The 23,032-nt window shown below is 39.1% G+C and overlaps 2 protein-coding genes across 2 annotated transcripts; both read right to left on the bottom strand.

The window, feature by feature from the left end:
* Nucleotides 1-2,980: 2,980 nt before the first annotated feature.
* Nucleotides 2,981-7,380, bottom strand: sod1 (superoxide dismutase 1, soluble). The gene is made up of 5 exons (XM_068330556.1): nucleotides 7,225-7,380; nucleotides 5,329-5,425; nucleotides 5,132-5,201; nucleotides 3,785-3,902; nucleotides 2,981-3,392 (listed from the first exon to the last, which is right to left on the bottom strand). The coding sequence occupies exons 1-5, from the start codon at nucleotides 7,294-7,296 to the stop codon at nucleotides 3,285-3,287; spliced, it is 465 nt and encodes a 154-aa protein (XP_068186657.1). The 5' UTR covers nucleotides 7,297-7,380; the 3' UTR covers nucleotides 2,981-3,284.
* Nucleotides 7,381-8,259: 879 nt separating this feature from the next.
* On the bottom strand, nucleotides 8,260-22,935 carry scaf4a (SR-related CTD-associated factor 4a). The gene is made up of 19 exons (XM_068330555.1): nucleotides 22,788-22,935; nucleotides 21,606-21,689; nucleotides 20,768-20,812; nucleotides 20,526-20,687; nucleotides 20,292-20,424; nucleotides 19,419-19,555; nucleotides 19,135-19,311; nucleotides 18,087-18,172; nucleotides 17,888-17,972; nucleotides 17,440-17,613; nucleotides 17,221-17,294; nucleotides 16,907-17,097; nucleotides 16,389-16,489; nucleotides 16,007-16,120; nucleotides 15,745-15,901; nucleotides 15,442-15,563; nucleotides 14,888-15,041; nucleotides 14,334-14,489; nucleotides 8,260-11,710 (listed from the first exon to the last, which is right to left on the bottom strand). Exons 1-19 carry the CDS (start codon nucleotides 22,815-22,817, stop codon nucleotides 10,425-10,427), a joined length of 3,468 nt encoding a protein of 1,155 aa, XP_068186656.1. The 5' UTR covers nucleotides 22,818-22,935; the 3' UTR covers nucleotides 8,260-10,424.
* Nucleotides 22,936-23,032: the final 97 nt, after the last annotated feature.

The following is a 23,032-nucleotide window of genomic DNA, read 5'->3' as shown; positions in this document are numbered from 1 at the left end:
ACCAAGGGATGAACTAAGTCTTTAAAAATCAAGTCGGTTGTAATTCCATCTCTGAGAAAGCCCAGAATGCAGATGGATATGTAATGGAATGTAGTCCGTATAATGAGCAGTTTTTAAACAAGTATAGGCCTGTTCAGGGTGTGTAGCTGCAGTGTGTTACCGTACATCTGCAGCTGCTGCCGTTGGGTAGAAACAGAGAGGACCACATCCAGAAATGTGACCACACTGGTTCTTGTCAGAATCGCTTTGGGTGCAAAGCTAGAAGCATGGAGGAACCACAACCCCGTACAGGAAACAGGCCCAAACACACACACACACACACACACACAAACAAACACACACACACACACACACACACACACACACACACACACACACACACACACAAACAAACACACACACACACACACACACAGTAGCATTCAGATCTCTTCATTTATTAAACACATCTGAGCGATCTGTTAGTGAGCTCCAAAGCCTCACCTCCATCGAGTGTGACTGCACAGTGGATGAAATATAACTTAATGGTATAATAATGCGTGTGTGACCCCACAATGAGCTGGCGTCTCATCCGGGGTGAATCCTGCCTCTCGCCCATAGGCAGCTGGGATTAGCTGCAGCCGACCCTTAACCCGCAGATGGTTGCAGATCCGCTGCTCAGATTGTGTAAGCATGTAAACGGTGCTATTTGATGGGAATAAATATTCAACAGTATGGTAGTTATATTTTGTAAAGTCCATTATACGGCATGTCACTGTTAAAGTTTTGCTTCCTGAGTGCTTACTTGTTTTTCTGTGTTCCGGATGAGTTTGGGCATCATCAGATCAAGAAATACAGACTGATCTGGGAACCCTTTCCAACAATCACTCCCTGTAGAATGGCTTAGTGCACCTTGGAATGCTGTATTTACATCAGAACCTGTAAATCCTGCTGGTACAGAAATACATCAAATCTGAGAAAGAACATAAAAATCTATGGATGTTTCATTTCATCCTCCATCAACAGCTGTGTGGATTGTTCTTCTGTTCTGCTACTCCAACCCTTCTGCTCTCACAGCCTCATCTGTCAGCAGAACCAGTGGTCTCTATTATTCATCTGCTCTACTCCCCAGCTATTTATATCAGCTTTTACTGTCAGTCAGTCCTTCTGCTCTGCTGGCTACGTCTATGCTAATACAGAAGTTTTAATCTTTAAAATGTGGTTTGGGTCTCTTTTTTAACTCTTAGCTTTAAACAGCAGCTCTACAGGTAACCAGGAACACAAGAATACACAGGTAAACATGCAGTGCTTAGAACTCCCTGTTAAATCAAAGAGAGAATCGGACCAGTCAAAATCACTTTTCTCTGAGAAATCATTTGCAGTTACCCTCCTCATCAATAATGTACCCGATTAAAAATGTAAACCCATGGGTAGATTTACTGGGGTTAAAAAGTGGGGCTGTCAGTTTTCATATTAAAATAACAAGTGCTTAAGGTTCCCCATTTTTCACTTTGTAATCAATTCTGCTACTGACTGCCTTTAAAGCTTTATGAGTTGAACATTATCTACTGTCAAGTAGAAAGCAGACACATCCTGTATACCAGTTGATTTTATGCATGACTGTTGAGCTGCAAATTTCAGAGCTAAAAGTTTAATGTTTGAATTTAAACTACATCTACACTCTGTAGCTCCCAGAGGCATTGACTTCATTGAAGAGCCTCTGATGTTTCTTTTTCTCTAGAGAGGAGCAGAATGCTAACTCATATTTCATTTGTCATTCTGATTACAAGAAAAACACTTTTAGGAGATGCAATGCATGCAGGTATGCACCATCCATTTGTGGACAGAGAGGAGTATGCTGATTGTGTTAAAAGTTACAGGTTACAGGCATACAGTTCCAGTAATAAACTGATACCTGTAATACAGTAAGTCCATACAGGATCATGAGATGTACAAAATTGATTCATAATATCCACAAAAGTATATTTCCAGTTACACAACCTCCAGACAAATGCAAAATCATTATACTAACCTTGATTCTTAGGATTAGATCAGGGGTCTCCAAACTTTTTCCTGTAAGGGCCGCATAACTTTTCCTATCTCTGATAGGTGGTCGGGGTCAGTTTGTTACAAAGACTGTGACAATCGCAGGGGTGACTCGATGTTAACATTTGTCTTCCAGAACCAAATATTATAGCTCTTTCCGGTTGTTATATCATTTGGAGAGCAGCATACAATTAAATGAGACTATCGGGCTTGAATGTATCGTTTAGAACATCACCAGTTCTGCAACTCAGTCAAGTTATCTGGACTGTCAGTGAATGAGAATCAGGTTTATGACATTTGTCTTTTTCAGGCTAGAGATGCCCTCTAGAGGTGGGCATGGATTAATACACTTGTCAGGCATTAACACAAACTCAACAAGTGAACCAAAGATACATTCAAATGACTTCAAAATCACCCACTGAACTTGTTTTCATGAACTGCTTGAGTATTTTTTTTGGCACCATGTTTGCCAGAGGCTGAATGCAAGCTTGCTCTTGTATAGTTTGAATTACACATCAAATATCTGTAGTTTCCTTGAATATTTCCAGTTTGTAACTTTTTGAACATCTTGGCTACACAACAGTTCCCCAAGATATGAATATCTAACTTGCGGACAGTTGGGAGGAGAGTGTTGGAGATGCGTGTATGTAGCAATGCTGCTCAACTGGGGTTTCCGGCAGAAAAAGGAATTACATGGGGGATATACAGTATTTACAAATAACAGTATTTACAATTTGGCTTACAAGTGGCCTCTCAAGAACCTATGGTGTTTGTAATTTGGGCACAGTCTGCATTCAGATGAAACTACTCTACTTTTTAACTGTGCTTGATCCACAAATGCAAACAAGTCTTTGAATGTAATTAGACACACAAACAATGGCCCCTATAGCCTAGGTTTGTCAATAAGGCATGCTACTTAGAAGTATGAGGGCCGTGAAAGCAGTTGGAACAAGCAAACATTTCAGAACAGATTTTATTAGGTACAACTGTGACAGAATCAATTCACATGAACTGACAGTTTATCAACTCTGAAAATTGTACACATGTTTATTACTCCATTACTTATTACTTACCAATTCTTTGGGACCAAATAGCTAACATTCTTAGATTTCGAAAAGAACAACAGGAAACATGGCTCATGTACTCTGAACTAGCAAACAAGCAAAGAAAAACACGTTGTCACATCAAGTAGCTAGGTTGGTCATATTAAGTGCTATAGGGAAAAGTAGCTTTCAGTGCTGTATGTTCTGGCAGAGTGTCTACTGGGTGATGCCAATGACTCCACAGGCCAGGCGTCCACCAGCATTGCCCGTCTTTAGACTCTCCTCGTTGCCTCCTTTTCCAAGGTCATCAGCCTTCTCGTGGATCTGGAACAAGATAAATGGAAAAGGCACCATCATGAAGGATTGCTGGCTTTCTTTAAAGTTTTTTCTAAAGAGGTTTATATTTGTGATTTTTGGAATCTCAGCCCTGCGATAAAATGGCGTGACACGCCCAGACACATTTCTATAGTGTGTTTAAGAGTTGTTTCAATACCAGAGAAATTACATCTTGGTCTGCAGTGACCCAATTGTAACTAGCTCATCTGTCCTACTGTGACTTCACAGCTAAGCTTGCATTTCATCAGTCATTTGTTTTCTCACCACACTCAACTGCAACATCAGCTCTGAAGATTAGCTTTTGATCAAAATATTCTTTGCACTTAACATCCTGAACACCCACTGACGTGAAATGGAGAATGATGGGCTCTTTTTCTTACCACCATGGTTCGGCCAATGATGGACAAGGGGCCATTTAGGGTGAGCATCTTGTCTGTGATGTTTATCTTGGCAATACCATCTTGTCCCGCAGTTACATTTCCCAAGTCTCCAACATGCCTATTTCATAGAAGAATTTTTTTTTTTTAAAAAGACAAAGCACTTGCATTTAAATTTTGTCAGAGAAAATATGATGGATATTTGAACATGATTTCAAAAAACACCTTTGACTAAAGATGTCATTATACAAGCCTGACAGACATGCCAAGGTTGAGTTTTGTAAGAAACAAACTGTCACCCCCTTCAGAACTGATCACTTTCAGTTCTGATGATCGATAAGTTATCTACTGCTGGCAGACAGAGCTGCTGACTGTATTCTGTAGTGAGATATTTGTGACATATTACATTATATTACCCCACCTAAATTCCACGAAAGAACTCATAACATTAACAAGTTGATGCATAGTTACATTTTTAAAAAAACATAAATCACCACTTCCCGTTTCTAATGGAAAGCAGTGTAAGCCTTCATTGGACAGATGTCTTTCGAATTCAGTTACTAATCGACAAATCCCCTGTTATATTTCTTTATTACTTCATTAGTAATTTATCCCAAAAAAGACATAACAATGATTTTCTTAAAATTGCCTCCTCTTAAACAAATAAAAAGCAACTAAAAACTTAAATCACAAAGTTGATGTCTTTTTTCCATCACTGGAAAGCAAAAAGAAAGTTTGCCCATGCATGGGGTAAGGAAAATAAGTTAAATTGTTCATAGACGTAAGGAATAATCCTTTTTACATGCTGATGGTCATAAGACAGCATGTTTGGGTGTGGACAAAAATTTTATCAGATTGTACTTTCTTGCGGTTGTTTTGACAAAACAGTCTTATCTTGTTTGTGCAGAACAGTTACAATTCTCTGATTGTCTATTTGAGAGGACCTTTTCTCTTTAGCTTGTACGACTTATTGCCTTGAAAGTTGCATCCTTACTTCACTGTGACATGAAATGCTCGCAATGCCAATGTACAGTAATTGTCTATAAATAAGCCAGCCATTAATGTAAAGGCATTTGTTTCACTTGTGTACCAACAGAAAGCAAAGTACTAAAAAAATGTAGAAAAATTTGAAATACTGCAACAACTGATAACTAAACAAAATCTTTTGTGGCTCATTTATTCAAGTAAATCATTACAACTTCTAAAACAATGTACATTAAGCAAACCAGAATTTCTCTTTTGTTTACCGTACTTCTAATTTCAGTAATTTAAAAGTCAATATGGGTTGTTTAGAATTCAGGAATCCATTAGTTTGATTCTGAGTGGACCGTTTCATCCTTCAACACTAACCTATCTGCATCAGAAGGACCGGCATGAGTCTTGTTATATGGATTGAAATGAGGACCAGCACTGATGCATCCTGAGAAATAGAGAATATAATTATTTTAAAAAAATCAAGGCTTCAGTTTCAGTGAAGTAACTTAGACCATTCATAAATCCTGCACTTTAGGCAAATTTGGATTAACATTTGTTAACCAGATTCTTACCATTTGTATTGTCTCCAAAAGCATGGACATGGAAACCATGTTGTCCTGATGTGAGCCCTGTGATTTCTCCTGTCAGCTTTACAGGAGCTGAATCGCTCTGGCAGATCAAGACAACAAGGAAGCTGTCAAAGTCAGGTGGCGTAAGACACATGAAGCCGAATAAAACAAAGGAGATTTCTGTCTCATTTCCAAAGAGATTCTCACTGCAAACTCAAAACTGAATAAAAACTATTACATGCACTCTATAAGCAGAACTCTATAAACAGTTTATCTTCACATTTGTTTTAATGCGTTTTTGAATAGTGCTGCCATGGGAGCTTCTTTCTCAGTTTCACCAAAACACAAATCAAAATGTGTCACACAAATCAAAATGTGTCACACAAATTATGCTTTTAGCAGGAAACAATTATGTGCACCACAATATGCAAGTCATCTTTGTGATGGCTGTGTTCTCTAGCGCTGCCAAAAGCAGTGAACGGTGGGTGTACCAGAGGCTTAATGTAAAATATAAAAATCCCCAGTGTGGAAGCTGTAGAGACAAATACAGTCACTTGGACAGGATGCATAAAATGATATTCTCTTTGGTAACCATATGAAGCAGTGATGACTTGTCAACATGGGGCAAAACTCGTGTGCAGACTCACGAGTGACGCACATGAAAACTTAATTCAATTACATGATCCAACCGAGTTTAAAATGTTTACTTATGCTTTACTTATGATGGTTATCAATCAGCATTCAATCACAATGGTTTCCTTTCACCTTTTCCCTTCTGGTCAAATACTTCAAATTTGCCTTTTGTTGTACTGCAATGTGTTTTGACATCTGCCTTGAGTGTTCATACCTTGCACTGATGTAAATATAAACATTCAATATTAGTAATCTCACTGGTGACAAGTCTGCTTATTATCAGTAATTTTGGACAGTGTTGTTCTTCCTTTAAAACTGGACAATGATCCAACAACAGTTTCAATAAGTATGATAGAACACTTCCCATTTCCTTTAACCCACTAAGCCAGAAGTTCCTGTTGAGACAAACTAATATACGGACTGGAATGCACAACGCGTTCACTTGATGAGTCTTTATACACACCCAGCTGCTCCATTCACGCTCATTCACTGAGGCCTCTGTGGCGCCCTCTAGCGTCACTGCAACTGATTTCATCTCAACGGAGTTAACAGCGAATGGAACGGTTGCGTGTATAAATGTTATGCATTCGCCCTCATCATCATGACCACGCGAAACCAGTTGAGCGGCCAGTAGAAAGTCTGTCCATGTAAAAAAAAAAAATTATATATATATCCACGTTTTTCAAAATCAAGCACCTTTTAGATTGCAACGTCTTACTCAGCAAAACAGCAAAAAAATTTCAGAGTAGAAATACTAACATCAGAAATTTGGAAGGCTAACGTTGAACGTGTGCAACAGGTGACCTCACTGCTTACACACACACACACACACACAATCATATTCTGTAGATGATTGACAAAATTTACGTCTCCATCGTACAAAGGTTGCGCATTTTACAAACAAGCCGCTGCTAATGACCACCTTACTCAGTGATTAATTACGGAATCTACAGATCTTAATTTTATTGAAGTGACAAGAAGCGTTTATAAATTGTGTTTCTCAAGCAAACGTTAAACTCTCCTTCAACTTGCAAAGGTTGACTGAAGACAAACACAATAAATGTAGCCTACGTAAAACTAGGAGCGGGACTGAAGACGTATCATGCGATTGAATGTCACGTTAGTAAGCTAGCTAGAGTTCCCCAGCTTGTGCACGAAGCTAGCCATTTTAGCACTTAAGCGCTAATATTCCCCGTCAGGAACATTTCAAATCTGTGTATTTGCATAGCAGTTGCTAACCAGATACTCTTTCCATTGTACTTTTACCTCCTGTTCAAAATAAACAGTCCCGACGACAGGTCCGGCTCCTTTCAGTACGCACACAGCTTTGGACACCATCTTCGCAGTATCTTCAATGCAAAACACAAACTTCCTCTGTCAGACAACCAACTTATGCAATTGCCAGAAGGGCGGGCTTACAGTGCAGACAGCCAATTAGAGTCCGCTATACTCGAAATGATAGATATTGATTGGTCACCAAACGTGATGGCGTAGGGCAGCCAATTACAGAGGCGAGCAAATCCTGTACTATATGTACGTCAATTCTGTCAAAATGTAAAAAAAAAAAAAAGCAATAATAAAAACAAAAACATCGTTATCGAGATTTAGGAAAGATTTTTATAAACCAATATTGTATTTCTAGCTACCAGCAACATTTATTGTTTAAAAAAAAAAAAGCGTCTTTACATTGTATTTCAAGTAACTGCAAATATTCACATCAGTATTCATACCACATCATGATCAATAAACTGCATGTCTCATATACTGATTAAAAAGCGTTCCACACACAAAAGTGTTCGTTATTGTTGCAGAACCCATTATTTAACTCATACAATACGCTGTACGCCCATTAGTCATAGTGACAAAACTGTATGCTGATCAGAATTGCTAATACAGTACAAATCTAACCTGGAGCTATTGCTCATCTGTTGTTTAGTGTGTGTGTGTGTGTGTGTGTGTGTGTGTGTGTGTGTGTGTGTGTGTGTGTGTGTGTGTGTGTGTGTGTGTGTGTGTGTGTGTGTGTGTGAGGGAATCAGTCTGTTGTCCCATTAGCTGTTTACTGAAGCCTATTTTTACCAAATATTATCCTTCCATTCCTGTTTCACACTTTAACATGAATAGTACAGGACCCTTTTGTATAAACTAGATATGTTACTCCATCAAATTGAACATCAGGTTTAAGGGATGTAAACAGATCATTACATCAAGCACCTGCCAGGTATTTTAAATATTTTTGTCATCCAACAGTAACATTTAACAGCATCGGTTTCGTACAGAATTTAGTCTTAACAAGAAAAAATATTTGGTAAAAAAATATTTTATTAAAAACAATTTCCTATGGCTGAAATATTAAAGATTTTAAGTCCATGAAACATCTGTCAACTGCCAAACCATTAGGAGTTAAAAAGCTTTAAAGCAGAAGGCCTCCATTGCGCCTTCCATGTCAAAATGTTTCTCTCAATAAACAAGTCACAGAACATGAACATCAACTATTATTACAGATTTCAATTGTCAGTAATACAAGCATATTTACAGCAGTGAACCCCACACAGAACTTCATTCCATCACTTCAGATATGCGCTTGGTATCTATGTGTTAAAATTATTCAAGAATTGGGCTTGCAGGATCAGGGCTTCAGATGTTAACTGATGCAACACGTAATTACTTACAAAAAGAAGTTCGATTTATCAGAGAGAAAGAAGAGTTCAACTACAGGATTCATGTTTCCTTTTTATGTATTCAAAACCAATTAAAATTCATAGGTTTGATTGGCATTCATGAGACAAAGGGAATACCATGCTCGATATTCTCCGTTCTCCAGCTACCAGACACACGGCAAAAGAAAAAGATAACAAGAAACATGAGGACTTCTTGTACAACAGTTTTTAAATTAAGTTCTTTTGGATAATCTTTGATCGGACTGGCAAATTTTCTATTGAATTTCTTTGACTGACAGAACTATACGTTTTTATGCAATGGTGACATAAACAGACAGTAGGATGAATATACACATCCTAAGAATAGGATTTTACTTTCAATCGACTTTTACTTCCTGTAAATGACAAATCAGTTTTGACAAAAACAAAATGAAGTTACTTTGCTGAAAAAAAACATTTTTCAGCAGTTTTTAAACAGTGCTACTCATCTGGGTTAGTTTCTTTGCAAAGACATACAGTATTTTCCACACTATAAGGTGCACCTTAAAACCTTTTAATTTTCTCCGAATCTGACAGTGCGCCTTATATATGAAAAACAGGTTTTACAATAGGCCGTTCACTGAAGGTGTGCCTTATGGTCCAGTGCGCCTTATAGTGTGGAAAATATTGTAATTGTCTTCATTATTGCATATATTTGTCCCCACGTCACTTAAAATGTATTTTTTGAATTATGTCTATTTAGCAAAAATGTATCATGCTAAGGTATTTTAATAAGAGTCCCTAGAACCAAATAAAATGATTACATGCATAAACAAGGCTTTCTATTAGGTGACATTCAGATAAGTAAAGCATAATCATAGAATATGAAGCATTGTTAATTACTGAAATAATGTTAAGTCTTACAGGAGTGTTTTCAAGTACTGTAAAAGTCTCAGTACTACAGGAATACACAATCTTTTGAAAGTGAAATAGAAGTGGATTTTTAAGCATCTGGTTTGGTCAGTAAATGTGCCAGGTAGAAAGAGAAGGAAAAAAATCATTTTCCTCATCTACCTGAAAGAAAAGCTCAGATGATGAAGTGGCACAATGACAAGCACAGCAAACTGTGAGTGATGTGTAACTGTAGTCAATGCAATTTACCCTAACACCTAGATAGATATTAACTTTTTTAAATTACCTGTTCATTTCTATTCAACGATCAAACGTTTGGGCCAGCATAGTCCTGTCAGTCGTCTCTTATTGGTGTTGCAATGAGACAAAACAAATTGACGAATAAGGAAAAATGAATGGCTTCTCTATTTTTCAGTGTTTGACATACCTTGGATTCGAAAAGATATTTTACAACAAACGTGTTCCTTAGTGAGGAGTGTCTGCTATCATACAAACGAGGCAATGAAGCGAAAATTATATACGTTGTTTCCTTCATCTGAAAACAAACTTGATTTAAAAAATAACAGATGAACCGGTAAGCTAAGTTACAATGCAAACAGTCTGTTCATCCTGACAACTTAAAGGGAGAACAACTAGAATGACAGCCAAACAAGCTGATTTTCAAGTAGTCATTTATATCGTGACACAGATGCAAAGTCAACCTTGAGCATGAGTCAAAACGCCTGAAAACAATCATTTTCACATGAAAGGGAAATGTTTGTTTTCAAGAAATGAGTTACTGCCCATAAAACTGTTTATTACCAAATGAAAATCGGTGCCCGGTTATTTATTCATCTGCCAGGAATTGAGGCTTGTTAGTATTTTTTTAAAAACCTTTCAGTGGTTTGTAGCAGTCTTTGGCTGCAGGAGTGAACCAGTCTATGACGCTTCTTCCACTGTTGTTTCTGTGGGCTTACTTTGAGCTGAAGGTAGGAGCCCAGACGCCGTTTGCTCCTCTTTAGATGTAACTACCTTCGGAGGCAGAGCTAAAAGTTCTGATTCAGTCTTTTTTTGACAAGCCTCGACATTTGGTTCTTTACTGGTTTCTGCCGTGACCACGGGCATCAAACTGGTTTGCGCTGTACTGTTAGAGGTCTGAAGTCTGTCAGTGTTTTCCACACTGGCCAATCGATCATCTCTGTCCCATCGTGTGGTCCTCTCTCTGCGCTCTGACCGTCTTGGCCTGTCCCCTTCTTTTTCTTCAGCTCCTCTCCCTCTTTCTCGACCCACTCCTTCTCCCCTTCCTCTTTCTCCTTTCTCTCCTCGTGCTCGCTCCCTCTCTCCATCATTACTCCTCCCTCGTCCTCTGTCATGATCCAGGCTACTTCGCCTCTCTCTCCAGTCCCGTCTATCTCTATCCCGATCACGATCTCTGTCTCGATCACGATCTCTGTCCCATCCTCCTCCTCCTCGTTGATCGCCCCCATCTTCCTGCCAGCCTCCAAGCCTGTCCCTCCCATCTAGTCTATCGCCAACACTTCCTCTCCCACCATCAGCAAATGGACGCCTTCCACCTCCAAAACCTCTGTCCCTGTCTCTATCCCTCTCTCTCTCCCTGTCTCGATCCCAGTCTCGGTCTCTGTCTGCCTCTCGTTCCCTGAATCCAGACCGGTCTCCACGAAATGGTCTGCTGTCCGTTTCTTCTGGGCCTTCCGGGCCACAAAGACCCTCTGGACGGACAAACGGGGTGGGAGGGCCATGATTGGAAGGGCCATGCGCACGGGGAATGAAAGGTGCTCTCATATTTTGGGACGGGACCATCCCAAACCCTCCCTTTGGGGAAGGCGCATCATGGTGCATGATTTGAGGGTGTGGCCCTCTATGCATCATCTGTGGTGGCATGGGTGGCATGTTAGGGTGAGGTGGTCGTGGACCGAGTGGTGGAGGTGGAGGGAAGCGCTGCATGTGTGGCGGTGGGGGCGCTGGAGGACGCTGAAGTGGGATTATACCAGGTCGGGCACCAAGAAGGCCAGCAGAAGGTGGATGAAAGTTTCCTGGAGGAGGACCACCTGGGAGAGAACCTGGAGGAGCACCTGGGAGAGAACCTGGAGGAGCACCTGGGAGAGAACCTGGAGGAGCACCTGGGGGAGCACCTGGGAGAGAAACTGGAGGAGCACCTGGGAGAGAACCTGGAAGTCCACCAAGTGGTACACCTAACTGGTTACCTGTTGTGGAAACAAATAAAAAAATCCAGCCTTAACTTTAATTATACTGTCATAACAGTCCAAACACAAACATTAATGTAACTTGAGAAGCACCAGCTTTAAATTAGAATACAGTCGACACAGGAAGATGGTCAGTTCACATTAGCTGACAGAACTTCTTTTCAATCAACCAAAATAAAATGTCATTGTGTCATTTGACTTATTCCAAATGGTTCCAAGTCCAACAAGATTATGTGCTTTATACATAAGTTGTACAGTTTTATAACTTATGTCATATATTTTCAGTAGCTTAGATTTAATAAATAAGTGGTCTGTGTGAGCTCCATTATGTTCATTGTGAATAATTCTCTTTATATTCTCTTTATTCTTTATATGTGTTTCCCCATACTTCAGCACAGTAGTTCAGATAGGACAAGATTAGTGCACAATATATATTATAGAGTGCCTTCTGATTTAATAGTTTTTGGGTTTTCCAGAGTATGGATACACTTCCGGCTAACTTTATTTGCAGTTGTCTTAAATGAGGTTTCCAATTTAGCATCTCATCAATTATCACTCCTAGCATTTTAAATTCATTAACCCATTCAATATCTACATCATTCACCTTAATATTAATTTTGTGTTTGCAACTTTTCTTCCCAAATAACATATACTTAGTTTTTGTTAGGTTCAAGGATAATTTGTTTACATCAAACCATATTTACATCCTGGCTAATTCCTCATTTACTGTTTGAGTTAGTTTATTTATATCATTTCCTTCACAAAGGATGGTTGTCCATCCGCACAAAGTATCATTTCAAGTACCTTTGAACCTTACATAAATCATTAATGTAAAGTATAAATAATTTTGGACCCAACACTGACCCCTTTGGTACCCCACACACAATGTCTAATGTTTTTGATGTGATCCAGCCCAGAGTGACATATTGAGACCTCTCATGTAAATAACTCTTTATCCAATTTGGTACTGTACCCCTAAATCCAAATCGTTCCAGTTTCTCAATTAGAATTTTATGATCAATTGTGTCAAAAGCTTTTTTAAGGTCAATAAAGATTCCTATGGAGTACATCTTTTGATCCATGGCATCAGTAATGAGTTCTATTGTTTCTGTCAGCGCTAGCGCAGTCGAATGTTCCTTCCTGAAGCCGTACTGACTACAGTCAAGGACATTGTGCTTTGTTATGTTCAGCATTCTTTAAAGCGAATGCTGAACTTAACTCCCCAGGCCAAAGCGAACCCCTGTCACGAAGAAGAAAAATAAAAATAGCGGTAGCACGGAGAAGAAAAATAAAAAATAGCAGTAAGAAAGAAAAGGGAAGAAAATAAGAGAAGTGATAACAGAAAATGGAGAAACGTAGCGACAATCTGGAGAAAAGTTGATCGAAGATCAGCCAGGTTAACCGGAAGCTGAGAAGTTATGGTGCAAACTTCAAGATGATGGTGATAAACGAGGCAGAGTCTTCAAACAATAGCAATGTGATCGAATAAATTGTTATAATCATTTGCTTCAGATGTACTGTAATTATTTACTGTATGAAAATTAAATTTGGTGTTCAAAAAGTCTTTTTTCAAACTTCAGTCTTGAAAAAGAGGGCGTCGTCTTATAATCAGGGTGGTCTTATGTTCGAGCCAATACGGTACTGAATAGAATAGGGTGAATAAACCTAAATAAATTAGATTGACTCAATTATAGCCAGGCGTGTGTATATTACATACCTGTATTTACGTTTCCTATCAATATTCAGGAAGGTGTCATGGTAACAGTAATAATTAGATCTTTGTGCACAGAAGCACCAAACACTTGAGATTTTGTTTTCTGCAGGCTAATACATAATTTGGCATAACATTTTAACACAGTAGTTTTTGTTTTTATTCTAAAGCCTCTCCCCGTATTTTTTTCCCTGACTCTAATGTGATGATGTGATATGGTCCAAAGTCACAGTTACCTGATGCTGCCAAAATAAATTTAGCTCACAAAGTTAATGTTTAGTCGGCAGAAGTTAGGATTTTTTTTTCTTTTTATCTGTCACTTAATTGCTTACATGTCAGTCTTTCTCCGCCCAACCATTCATGGCCGTTGGCTGCTTACTATGAGTCTTGGATTTTGTTAAGGTTTCTGCCTGCTAAAAAAAAGTGTTTCCTTGCCTCTGTCACCAAAGTGGTTGCTCATGTGGGTCAAGTTGGGTTCTGTAAAAGGTCTTTCCTTGCTCTACCTGGAAAGTGCCTTGAGATAAATTTTTGTTATGATCTGGGGATATTTAAAAAAAACTGAATTAAATTATTAGGAAACTTTATCAGTTACAAAACCAAAATCAAACTGTATGAGTTGCTATTTCATACAGGTTGAGTGGACTCGTCTTAAGAATACTTTGAAACCAAGTTCACATCAAACTTATATGTTGTAATATCACTGTTGTGGGGCATAGGTCGAAATACCAGAAAAATAAAACAAACACCAATTCTGCATTGTATATTTAATGTCTTCCTCCAAAAATACCAGATATTTTAAGAATACATGGGTGGAAAGGTATTTTTAATGCTAAAATTTATTACATATCCAAAGAGCAAAAGAAAAAAGAAAATTAACCTTGATGAAAACCCCAGTAAGAAAGGCAGACTCACCAATAGGTCCCATTTGGTTGTTGAACATACTGGGACCTTCCAGGATTTCGTCATTATTCCGGTTGCCCGAACCTGTTGGGTCCAGAGGCGACTCTTCAATCCCACTTTTGGAAGGGGGCAGGGGACCTAACGGCATGGCACCCGGTGGAGGAAAACCTGGGAGAGAAGAGGTGAGTAGAGTTAGGCTGATCTTTAGCCAGACTAATTTGTTCAACTAAACCCTGGTGACAAAATGAGGATCATCCAAAGAAAAAGTACTCAAGAATGTTTTGTTGAGTTGCAACAGTAAAGCTGTCCTAACAAACGACTTAAAAACACATCTATGATTTTAGCACATTACAGGAATTCACTTTCAATACGCTCCATGAAAACCAGTTAATGAAGGTCATCATAATGCCCAGTGGTTAACATATAGTAAACTAGTGTGAACACAGTTCAGACATTAATGACAAACTGAACTACAGGGATTACATTTATGTGTGTAATAATAATTCAAGAGCGGGCACTGTGTTCCAGTGGAAAGTGGTTTTATTGGCGGTTGTAGGACATGTTACCTGGAGGCATCTGTAAGGGATTGAAGCCAGGTCTGATGAATGGAGGAGGTGGGACACCTGGTGGGAAGGAGGGCGGAGGCATGCCCATGGGACCGGGAAAGATATGAGGCCGCATAGAACCCACACCAACCATTGGCTGCTGGATTGGAGGAACCTGACAATGTTTACAGGGATTTAGTGGAGGTTAAATTACAAACTTGTGTACAGTAAACTTGTCGCGTTTCAAGATGCACGACTTCACTACATCGCAGATTTTTAGTAGATAGTCACGTGATACCGTACGCACAAGCTATTGGCTGACAGCATCCGTGTGTGCGCTGCGTTCCAAGACTCATGGTGTATTAAAGAAACACATTTATTTCATACAAAATAAATAATATAATAAATAATTTGTCGATATATTGCGGAATTTTTTTTTTTCACAGGTGGTCCTGGAACTCATTAACCGCAAGTAACGAGGGATTATTGTATTATGCTTTCCTGAAACACATAAGAGAAACACCGGAATTCAGTATTTTCATAAAACGCTTAAAGACCGTGCACTTTTTATTTACCTGTGCAATAGGAGCAGCAGCCACGGGTAACACTTGTGTCTCTTCGGGCTGCTGTGACTCTGAACGCCCGTTGTGGTTGAGCTCCTCTGGGAGGTCAAGAGCACTCCTTACTCCATTCCACTCTGGAAAAGTCAGACATTAAAATTATAACATCATATAATGCAAAATAAATATTAGTAATTAAATTACGTTGCTACCCATGGCGAGAGGTTTATTATTTTTAACTGGATCTGTTGTTTATTTCTGACCAAGATTACTTTAAAATTACTGCACTAAAGGCCTATGAAAATCTCTGGATTTTACCTGGTGATAAGGTGTCAGCGTCCAGTATTCCTCCTTCTTTTAGCTCCTCCAACTGAGCCTCACTAACTTTAGACCACGGTATGTAGGTGACACCCAGCTCCACGTCCCAGTACTGTTTAAACTCAGCCTTTATGCCTTTGTTCAAAGCCCAAGCGATCTAACCAAAAAACGAACAAAAACAACTCATTCAGTCAGTACGTTTTCTTTCTGTGACTTTTGCTCATCTGTGCTTTACCATGACACGATCTTTGTAGCTACGCACCTTGATGGCTTTCTGGTTCACTTTGTGAGATCCTCGGCTAAGCTTCTGTAATGCCCGAAAGGCATCTTGTCTATGTATCATGACAATATAGGCACAACCACGTGGAGGAATCATCTTAATAAGAGAGAACAAACAACCAGTTAAAAAGGATATGATGATTTTCATTAAGTTAGCCAATTTTGGATTCAATTTACAATACATGAGTACATAGGGAAATTTTTGGTTCAAAGGGTGAATTTTCATATTTTATATAAACAGAAATTTTAGTCACGAGTACCTATGAATGAGACATAAATACATTATTTGTCATGGTAGGATAGGAAAGTGTAAATGTTACTGTAAAAGTCAACAGAAGAAGCAACTTATCTATTTGTCAACTTACATTGATAGACTCAATCTGACCGAACTCCTCTAATAGACAGGCAACATCTTGCTGTTGAGTTCTTTTGTCTAACTGGCCCACCCAAAGAGTTGTACTGCAAACTGAAATGGACAACAAGAGGTTAACATGAAAAAGTGTGTAGAAATACAAAAATAAATGCAACAGTTGGAATCAAGTGAATCAAATTACAATGCGCACTCATTACTTGCGGTTAATGCCTTCCAGGAACCACACGCAAATAACGAATTCAGCGATATAGCAACAATTTATCTTGTTATTTACGGTAATTTAAACATTTATGAACCCTAGTAAACCACCTTATATCTGTATTACCTTTTCCCACACTTTTATCGACTCTTTAAAGCACTTTTGTGTCTCACGGAAGTGTGTTGCGTCCCGACACTCACAGAATGTAGCGTACTTCTGGAGTGTTGATTCGCGAAGGCGCGGGGGCACACTGTATTACCCTTTCAGGTCTATGTTCATTCACTCACAAACACAGACACATTATGACTCACTGCTTAGTGTCTCGCTCTTGAGTGGTGGAAGGCCTTTCTGACGACGCTCTCGCTCTCTCTCTCTTTCTCTGCGCTCTTGTGAGCGAGAACGTGGGGAATGGTGGCGCTGGTCTCTGGAGCGAGAGCGTGATCGTCTGTGCCTTGATCTTCGATTACGGGAACTAGAACGTGACCTCCTCCTCTTTGGAGACCTGGAGAGAAAAAAAGAAAGAAAATCATACAATATGGACAGGTCCGTCTTAGAAATGGCAAAGAATAAATGTAACTGCTGAAAAGTAAACTCAGTAAAATCATGTCCAAATTTCTGAGCCAACCTGGAGCCCGAGTGCGACCGTTGACCGTGCCTTCCATCCCTCAGAGATGAATGGTCCATATCCACTGACATATCCTAGTTAGATGGGAATATGTATGTAAAAACAAACCCAAGTCAACTACTACTATGCTACTAGCCAGTAGTCTTCCTATTTAAATTTCATGCATTTAAAAAAATTCATTTGAAGGATCTTTATTCTTTGAACCTCTCTTGCGTTTACCGGCTGTTGCTGGGCATTGTGCGGCGGATATACTCCTGGGAAGCCTGGAGGCCCAGCTGCACCGGGAAAGGGCTGCCCTGGTAGAACTTGGCCCATAGGGGGCATCATAGCAGGAATGCCTTGTCCTGGTAGTAAACCATAAGGCTGGGACTGCCCATTAGGAGGGAGAGGAACCTGAGAGGAACAGCTACAATTAATACTGATACAAAATATGCGTACGAGGTTTCTCAAAATTTAACAAACCATATTTTTATGTATTTTTATATGCATTCTAAAAGCAAAGAACCTCAAAATGGATAGTGCACTACAGAGTATGCTGGATTATGAAACAAATGACAGTAGTTGTAATTGAGTAAATCTAAATGCTATCACTTCATTATTCAGTTAAAATGAAAGAATGGGAAAAAACAACAAAGGTCAAACAAATAGAAATCCTTGCAGTGGTTACCTGTTGTGAGAGGTCATGTGACATGTTAATCATCTGTGGTTTAAAGTGTCCCACATGCTGAAGGAAGGCCGGTGGCTGCTGCATACTGGGATCATAAACATACTCCATTAGATTTTTAAAAATCAATTACTACTTCCCAATTCTTGGCACTGCAGACCCCCTGCAACAAACGTATTTTGTAGGTACATCACATGCTTACAAGGAAGGCTGTGATGAGTTTTCATCCTTCTTAGTTTCTTCTCCAACCTCTGGTTCATCATCATAGTCAAAACGGTCCAGCAATTTCTAAGAGAGAGACAGGACATAAATATAATAAATAATAAAATCTATAGCACATTTAAAAACAACCAGAGTCAAGCAAACGCCATTATCTCAAAGAAACTAATGATGCAGAAATGTACATGAGCAACTGGGCATACAGACAAAAAACAAAATATGGAGCTTTTTTCTGAGATGAATGTCAATTGAAAGCCAGTGAGAAAAAGTGGGTCTTCAAACGGTTTAAAATGTGTGACCCAACAGTGTTAAAATATCTTTGAATAAAGAGAAATTCTGTCAAAGCAGCAGGGTACAGGTCACAGCTGGTTAACTATGTCACATAAACGGGGGAAGAAACTGCCGAAAGACAGCATGGCAAAAAGGAGGAAGAGAGCGGTCAAAAAAAGTGGGTGGAAAACTAAGAGATTTCATCAATAAAATATCTCAAGATGTTCTCACACAGATAACTTGAACGCACAAGATCTGTCTCATGGACTAATTAGAGAAATAAAAACTTTAAGAAGGGCCTGACGCTTCTGGCTCACAAAAAGGACTGATAAAAACTCAGTTTTTTGGAGTTTTAACTTCTATCTGATATTTAAATACGGTGTCTTAGAAAATTCAAGGGAAACTTTGGTTTTGTCCCTTCTGCATTTCCTCTCAGCTTGTCTGCACGTGTGCGGTCTATTCACAAATAACGTGTTTATTTGTGACATGCATCCATCAGGTGATTTTTTTTTAAACATTTCACAACTTAAGGACTAATTTCTTGTGGTCCCCTTGCCATTGGCATTTTGTTTCCTACATAAAGATACTGGGCCATCCTATACGACCAGAGCGACTGGAGAAAGTGCATTTCACCTCATTGACTGTAACAACCTGGACGAAAATATTGTGCAGTTTTCTACAATTTTGTATAGTAAACCTTATTATGTGGGATTTGTCAAGCCAGTTGATGTTGATGGCATAAAATGGCCACAAACTGTCACCTTGTCGAACGCCGTCCTCTGATGAGTGGTTTCAGAGGGCAGGGGAGGCTGTGCTGCAGCCATGCCCAGGTCAGTGGTGATGTTAGCAGCCTGTGTTTGAAGATTATGGACAGGAGGGTGAGTGTTGGCTTCTGGCTTCACTGGCTGCTGTTGAAAGTTCTGAAGCATCTGTTGAAGCTAAAAACATCAGTGATAGAGTTAAAGAAGAGTTATTAGTACAGATTAGGGATATATCCAAGCAAAATAATCACGAAAAACACACACACACACACACACACACACACCTGCTGGCCCTGAGAGGTCTGGAAGAGCTGAGCCACAGCAGCAAAGGCATCAGAGTTTTGCAGCTGAGCAGATGTTGTGGTGGTGGAGTTTGCTGTTACCACAGTAACCGGTTCTTTGGCTGGAGGTGGGGAAGAACCTGAGGGAAGACACAGAACATAACAGAGATGTCTTCCAATACCACTGGCAATTACTGTTCAGTCACTTACTGATATATGGATATGTTAACATAAAATCATTTTGTGCAATAAAATTCAAGAAATAATGTTTTCTTAAATAAATAAATGTACATTAGTTACACTAATGAACACAACAACTTATATATTACTTCCATCAAACAGGGGTCAAAGGGATTTTAATTTCCCTACTTAAAGAAATTCTAGTGCATTAAGTGCTGTAGTGAGCGGTTTTACTGCCTTAAACATCTACAATAATTATAAAAAATAATGTTGACTACTTTGTGGATTCTTTTAAAAAAAACATACCTGCATATACAAATTGCATTTTTTTATATCAGTTAATGACTATTCAAATATTTTAAAATCAATGACCATTCAAAGCAACAATTTACATTTTTGTTGTGTGGTATTCTGCAGTAAGAGACTCTTTTTAGTGTGCACCTTGAGAACTTGCTTTAGTTTCTAAATAAACACAATAACAAATTTCATTTTACTAAATTGAGTGATTCTAGGCTCAGACATTTCACTGTGGAGTCTCACTTCAAGCTTGTTGAAATCTGATTAAAACACCTTTGAGCTACATTTCCGTAAGTCCTTTGAGACCTCAGAATTTTACAGGACAGAGGACAAGTATGGACATGAACTCCAAAATTATGGAACCACTACTGTCCCCTGTACACAAAACACACAAACTACCTGACTCGTCTGCGCCTGTGTAAGGCAGAGCCGCACTACTGGATCCAGCTGCCATATCCAGGAGGGGCTGAATGACCTCGATCTTGAACACTCCATTCTTCTGCCACAGATTTAACACCCGTACAATCTTACTCTGGAAAGTAAGGCAGTGTGAAATGAAGCAGTGAAAAGAGCAAAGGATATCAAAATTCTTAAATTTCAACATGAGACTGAAGGAGTTACAGCTGTTCTTACCCTGTCCTCTACTGGGCAAAGGCAGAGGTTCTCAAAGGTTCCTGCAATGTTTTTGGTGAACCTTGGACCAAACACGTCCTTGTCAGCTCCAAACTGGTGTCTGGACTGCCTGACGATGGAATCCACCACATACAGACCAGATACTTTGTGTTCAGGTTTACACTGGAAAAAAGACAGGAAACTGTTTAGAATTAATTTATGTTTGATGGGCAGGAACTGAGTGATGACTGAGTTTCTCTCACCCTTTTGATGAACTTTTCCACAATCTGGACCACATGTTTGTAGAACTAAGATTGAAAAAGAAATTAGACACTGGACTCAAAACATATTATATATAGGGTTGTCACAACATAATAGTTTTAGGGTATGATTCCCATCTCAGATACATATAACATTTACATGGCATTTCACTATTAAAATTATAATTATAATCATAGTTATTATTAATCATAATTTCTAGAAGTAGATCTTTGTATCTTTATGTGTACACACACACACACACACACACACACACACAGAAAAAGACACTATATTCCTGAGATCATGATTTCAGTGGACTTTCTTTACTTCATTTCAGGTGTTAAAATAATCAGGAAAGAAACTATGATGTAACCATAACATGTTCTATTACTAAAACATGTTAGCGGTGGTCAATGGTAACAGAGGAATCACATTCTTATTGTAAATGCATGAATGTTTTGTTGAACATGTTCTTTGTTGAACACTGTGTATCTACCCTCGAGGACGTATCCTTATGGACTTATAAAAAACATCAAAAGTTCTTTCACATAACTGACTATACTTTTTCTGTGAGAGATCTGAGATGTCTTCCACACTTTGCTCTGCTGCTGCAGAGATGACTTGTGTGTGGCGCTTGTGTCATCTGACTGGCAGATTGATAGGTGAAGAAGATCCTCCATTTACCTTTTTTTAGAAAACCAATTACCAAGAATGTGCAAGTTTTCATAATAAACCATCATGTTTTATACTAATGGCATACCAGGAAAGAATAATCACTGCAACACAAAGTTTAATGCTGATAATAGTACCAAAACAACGGATCGTGACAATTCTTCTCACCTTCATAGCTTTGATGGCTGATTTGGTGATGGAGATCATCTTCGCCCGAGATATTGGGGGCTTAGAGTCCTTCAACGAGAATAACTGGAGACAGTGTAGTTGGATGAGTGAGATGTGTGAAGTCATGAGACAGGGAAAATGCGAACGACTAAACATAGTGAAGTAGTCATTTGCAATATCAAAAGATTTAATTAAAATTTCGTCTTATTTCTAAGACCTTGTATTTTTGCACACCAAGGAGACACAATTACAGTCAGGTTAGGATTTATAGAACTGCATGTTGGTTTGGAATAACAAAGAGAATTATCCCACATAAGGGTTGAACATTCAATATTCTAAATTTACCAAGATTATCACTGTGTTACTGTGTTAAACAAACACCAAATGATGTGACAGAAACATTTAAATATCATTAGATGTTATCTTCTACCGTATACTTAAACGTGTGTTGACAATATACTGACGCATATGCAGCAACAACTTTCTCTATTTCTGTGTCATGGAACTTAGTCCTGCAGCTGTGACTTGTGATAAGCCATCGTGATTTTCCCTGAGCCTCAGGAGGGTCTGGTGCAAAAACGGATTCGGATAAACTAGTTATGATACGATTACAGATTGCAAACCGTGCAGTTCAAAGGTAAAAAAAATAACCATGTGCAAAAAATATGACTAAACAGTAATAGGTGAACTAATAGACTTTGACTATCAGTCATCGATCCTCCTCATCCTCCGCCTTACAAAAACTAAGCCTAACACACAAGCCGTGTTGAACAGGGAGGAAGGTTTAGTTTGTACGCTTTTAGTGACAAAACAATCTGATATTGTGTTTGTTCGATTTTATACCAGTAGCCTTTTGCCAACAGATCTACGAGTGACCATGCTCCCTCAAGCTAAAATGTATGGTAGTCTGCGAACTTTGTGCAAGGTTAGACGCTCCGGCTAATGTTGTGTTAGCTTGCTAGTTATAAAAAAAAACCAACAACACCTTGTCTTTTGATTTAGCGATGAAAAATAGATTCCCTTTGCGGGTATAGCTACAACATGCATGCAAACACAGGTTGTTCCAACACAGGTTCAGATGAACAAGTGGAGCTAGCTAGGCCAGCTGGTCAGTCTAGCACCATGACCAGCCCGCTAGACTCGGTGACTTGAGGGTTGTGTCTACAGCTAAACACACTTTACCTCGTGGTTAAATGCGTTTACTGGATCCATGATTGCCAGACGCTCGGAGTCTCCTTCTAAACCCCTAATTTCCAGCTTACAGCGATGTTTATTCAAGCAAGATTCGCTCCAACATGTCCGCTCCGGGTAGCTAACGGCAGCTAGCCTAGCATCGTTAGCTCTCGAGTCGCGGGGACAGCAAAGCATGATGGGATTCTGGGTGTTGTTCTGGGTTTTCCACGCTAGATGGCGCTGTGGTTTATGTA

This window comes from Antennarius striatus, chromosome 13, assembly GCF_040054535.1.
Source record: "Antennarius striatus isolate MH-2024 chromosome 13, ASM4005453v1, whole genome shotgun sequence".
NCBI lineage: Eukaryota > Metazoa > Chordata > Actinopteri > Lophiiformes > Antennariidae > Antennarius > Antennarius striatus.
This window is presented reverse-complemented; position numbering and strand designations above follow the sequence as displayed.